A 5,000-nucleotide genomic window follows, 5' to 3' on the forward strand; every position below is an offset into this window, starting at 1 on the left:
TCAGTTCTTTTTCGTCTTTCTTAGAACTAAGACATAAAACTCCTCCCAAAATTTTTTTGAGGGCGCCGGACCGGTTCAAAGCTTACAATTATCAAGTTGTTTGTGTTTTTTGTTGTAGTCTTTGTTTTGTAGTTTCCTTCAAACTTTCAATGAATACAATGCTATTCTCGCCAAATCTGTCCGCCACTGCGCCATCCAGGCTCGCATTTGATTGGCTACCTGTGAACTTCTTTGTTCATTTAACAATCCGCATGCTTGCTTTATTACCTTTTTTTGCATTTAATTGCCTATTTTTGCATTCAATTACCTCTTTTCTGCACTGTCACCGAAAAACTGCACATCTCTCAGCCAATCAGATTGCAGAAATTTCTTCATGTATATCACCATGTATTGCAAGTATGTATTGCCTTTAAGCACGGAGTCCCTCCTTGTGAATTTGATTTCTGATAGTAGTTGTGGGGTAACCTCTCTCCCGCAACTGTTTTTGAAATTTCCAAATGTTTTCCTCGAAAGTGTCTTTTGAGGAGTTTGTTCTAAGGATTCGTAGGGCTTCACTTTAACGCTTGGTGGGTGACAAGAGGTGAAATACGTATATTGGAAACTCTCGCGGTTTGTTTAAAATGTGTTTGTACATTAAGGAAAGATTGATCCTTGATCTCGTGCCTTTGTATACTATGGCGTCTCGAAACAGTCTCAGTGTCAGACATTTCTTCCGTCAATTTACAGTGCAACGCGCCTTACCGTGGACACCGAACAAACTTTCGCATTTGACAACTACGTGTAAATACGTCAACTCATCGGTGTTCAACAAACCACGGTGCCAACTTTGCAAGGAGGCATAACTGTCAATCAAATTCGCACACCCTGATTGGCGGATAATTTGTAAAAGACTTCGTTTGGGGGCCACGGTAAGGCACGTCGCTCTAAAATAGTAGGGTGATGTAAATTTGCTTGTTCGATGAAAGTCGCTATGTTCGGTTTACTTATGTCCCACAAGGAAACGACATCGTCAATGTAGCGTTTCCAAACTTTAGATTTTGAAACGGCTTTACTCAGGATTCCCAAAAGAAACCGCTGTCTTGGTTTTCATTGCAGTCCCATGGGTTTGCCTCGTAGGCGGCAGCTTCTTCTTGAGTTATAAGTGGCTCTAAATCTTCGTCACAGGGTATGAAGCAAGCTTCACTGTCCTCTTAAATCACACTACTCTGGTCTGAACTCAACTCCGAACCGTCCACTGGCGAAAAAGACGAAGGACTTGAAGACAACATTTCTTTTTACTCTATTTACTAAAAGTATGCGGCGACAAGACTTCGCTAGATGATGAGGTGACGTCACGGAGTGAACGCCGCTTGACAAAAATTTTGGGTTCGAATACTTGGGGGACAAAATTTGCACACTTTCGGGCAGCCTTTACAGATGTAAATCAGCGTCAGGTTAGCCGTGGATACACTTTCTTGTCAACTTTAGGGTTTAGTCTTCGTCGCAGTAGCACTTTAAACAAGAATTTAATTAAATCTCAGTATGGATGTAATAAACATCATAATACGCCATGAAAAGTGTATCCGTATGGTATTTACGTACTTTCCATGAAGTAGCAAAGGAGGTTGTCTGATGGGTTCTTTTGCCTTCAATACCCAGTTTAATGTCCTTTAAGGAACTAATGAGAAGTTGGCGGAATGGAAATTCGTTATTGCTTTCATTAAAGCACTAAGTCCATGGGATTATGCAAAGTGTAAAAGTGACCAAGCTTGTGCCAGGAAGAGTAGTCATCTAAATGGAGGCCAACTACACATAAAACCCAACGTTTGGGTAAAAAGAGTCAAAAGAGTTTTCAAAATCAAGATTTGAAAAGATAACAAAAAGTATAACTTAAAACCACAACATTGCCCTTAGCCAACTAAGACCTTTGTGCTAAAAATACCCACGGTTAATTATTTCCCTTTGTCCTTTGTTCAATCTTCAACCCCCTTGTGTATTACAAGCTAAACACAATTGAGTCAAGAACAACAAAAACGCTTGGAAAGTCCAGGATAAATGATAGTCTAAGTTCTCAGAGCTTTAAATTGACTGAACAGACTCAAAATGCGTGAATCCAGGTCCGCTGTGAACAGAAGTGTTTCAAGTGAGCGCAAGTACTTGAACACTTGCTCATAATTCTGAAATAATGAAAAACCAAACACTGGTAAGAAAAACAATATAACCTAACTAGTAGACGGCTTCCTGATTGAAGAGTACATGTAAGTTGGCGCCTACCATCAATTTGGCCCGGGCCAATTTGCGCGCGGACCATACGCCTTTTCTGGGTTGAGTTTGTTGGTTCTCTTTTCCGCCTCGAGAGGCTTTTCTGCGAACTCTGGATTTCCCTGTTTGGTTAAAACTCTTCACTTGTCGATGATAATGACGATGGTTATTATTATTAAGAGATGTATTTTTCGATGTTGGCTCAGGCATACTCGAAAAAAATTCGAGTGCTCTTTTGCGAGAGTTGATTACTTCTTCAGATGCTCAACCACTGAGCTATAGGGAAAAACGAAAGGAAAGGAACTTCATTTAAGTGTCTAGTCTTCTGGCGCTGGAGCAGTAATTGGGGACACTGTTAACTGAAATCAACAAATTCATGTAAAAAAGCGTTCTCTGGTTAAATTCTTTTAATATAAAAACGTAAGCTTTCGGCTTCCAGACTAAAGCCTTTAAAAACTAAGATGTAAATGCGCGAGATGGAAATATATACAAAATGGAAGTGCGGAAAAATTGTAAAAACGATAAAAGGGAAAAATGCGCTAATCTAAAGGAATAGAGTATTGTTTTGGCAAACGCTTGGAGTTATTGTCAGCTTCATTAGTATTAGCGGTGTGCCAAGATTCCAAAGTTTTTCGGATTCGGATGTTTCCCTTGTCAATTACTCTGGCATTGTTGAAATCAATAGAGTGATTGTTACACCAAGCGTGAGCTGCAATATTAGAGCCAGTTTTACATAGTTTTACATTACGAAAGTGTTCCTTTTTCCTCGCTGAAAAACACCTTTCAGTCTCACCAATGTAGCTCCAGGAACAATCGACGCAAGGGATTTTATACACCACATTGGTCTGAAGTTCAATAGGAGGCCTAAACTTGGGGGATGGGAATTCTTGTTAAAGTCTTGTGAGGTCTAGTAACAACGTTAACTCCATTCTTTCGAAGAAGACGTGTGAGGGGTTCTGTGACACCACGAACATAAGGAAGTCAGGCCATAGCGGTGGATTTATTTCAATCAGATTGAAAAACAAGCCCACCAATTCTTCCGGTGAAGGAATAACTTCCGGGGAAGGTTTTTCTCTTTTAATACGTTAGAGATGACGGCAGGTGGATAGCCGTTGGCAAGAAGGGTGTTAGTGACGTAATTAACTTCAGACGATTTCCCTTCCAAAGTATTCGGTAGATTACAAGCACGGTTTAGGAGGGTAGATGCAGTACTTATTTTGTGTTTCTTCTCATGATAGGAACTGAAGTCCAAATATCTGTCCTTGTGCGTTGGTTAACGAAAGACGTCAATGACAATGAAACCATTCTTCCTGGAGACTAGGGTATCTAGAAACGAGATTTGTTGATTGCTCTATTTTTCATAGTAAGAAATCATGGGGTCTATAGAGTTTAATTTGTCGTGGAATTCAGGTACGCAATCTTTCTTGATGATGACAACACTGTCATCAACATACCTTTTCCAGGTTTTGGGGGGAACTCTCATGGACGATATGGCTGATTCGTCGATAGCCTCCATGCAAAGGTTGGCGACGACAGGACTAACCGGGCTTCCCATAGCACAACTATGTATTTGTTTGTAGAAGCAATCATTATAGACGAAAAACTGTTAAAAAGAACAAATTCCAGCAGCGAGATAACATTATCAGTAGTGAGGTTGGTTCTTGACTGTGAAGTATCATCATCCATTAATTTGTTACGGATATAAGCACAAGCTTTCTGGACTGGGATGGCTGTAAATAGGGAAACGACCTCGAACGAAACCATTATTTCATCGTCCAGTATCTCCATGTTTGCCACGTCTTTAGAAAATTCAGAAGAATTAAGAACAGAGTAGCCATTACGATTCTGGATGGGTGCCAAAATGTCAGTAAGAACTTTTACCCGGAGAAAAACCTCTCCGAGCAGAGTAGAGAACCAACAAACTCAACCCACGTATAAAGCCCAGTCTGGGAATCCAACCCGGGCCAACGTGAGCTAGGACACTAAACTAGGTTCAGGTGACAATTGTCCTGCTAGGGTTGGAAAAGTGGTCGCAAGAACCTAGTTTAATGGCCTACTTCAATGGTAAACGGATTCCTTACTTTAAAATAAGTTCAAAGATGAAAACAAATGAGATGCAGAAGAGCTTGAACGCGTAACTTTGCTTTAAGTTACTGTCAATATCATATCCGCTACACTTACGTCGGGATAACTTTCTCCGATGGATAAGTCACCATCTGCCAGTTTCAATCTCTGCAAAGACTTCAATACTTGCCCACGTAACTGTGAATATGCACACTCTAAGCACATCTAAGGCGAGTGCGGAAACCTTGGACAACGTTCAACACGAAGTATCTTTTCTTCAATGGATAGTGACTTATTCATTGAATAAAGTTATATGGCCTGTGAATAAAAGGGGCCCTCAGATCCGAGAACACCAAAACGTCTTAATTTCCTAAACTGTAAGTCTATCTTCTCAGTTTTGTACTTGATACCAAGGATTTTCCTTTCCCACATTCAATGCTGAAAGTTTATGGGGAACAGATTGTCCTTTATAAACGAAAGGACACTAGACAACATGGACACCTTGAACTGTAAAAATAATCATGTACAAAAAAGTATTCCTATGAGTTGGTCGCATACCGTGATTAACACTTCTCGAAGCCTCTCTGTCGTATATTTGAACCACTGAGTGTCGACTTCAAGCTGCTGTTGCTCTGCCCGTACAATGTGCTCAGTCAGGATCATGATAAAACGCTGAAATTCAAACAAGTGTTAAT

At 40.4% G+C, this 5,000-nt stretch overlaps 1 protein-coding gene across 1 annotated transcript in view; it reads right to left on the reverse strand.

Annotated features, from left to right (window-relative positions):
• Nucleotides 1–1,486: 1,486 nt before the first annotated feature.
• LOC138039067 (nuclear cap-binding protein subunit 1-like) overlaps nt 1,487–5,000 on the reverse strand; it is a 56,958-nt gene continuing 53,444 nt past the window's right edge. Inside the window, exons 27-28 of the mRNA XM_068885235.1 lie at nt 4,864–4,977; nt 1,487–2,156 (exon numbers count right to left, since the gene is read on the reverse strand). Coding sequence (XP_068741336.1) covers nt 2,043–2,156; nt 4,864–4,977 — 228 coding nt within the window. The 3' untranslated portion in view covers nt 1,487–2,042. The remainder of the gene's footprint in view (nt 2,157–4,863; nt 4,978–5,000) is intronic.

Source organism: Montipora capricornis, chromosome 2 (genome assembly GCF_036669925.1).
Source record: "Montipora capricornis isolate CH-2021 chromosome 2, ASM3666992v2, whole genome shotgun sequence".
In the NCBI taxonomy this organism is placed as follows: Eukaryota; Metazoa; Cnidaria; class Anthozoa; order Scleractinia; family Acroporidae; genus Montipora; species Montipora capricornis.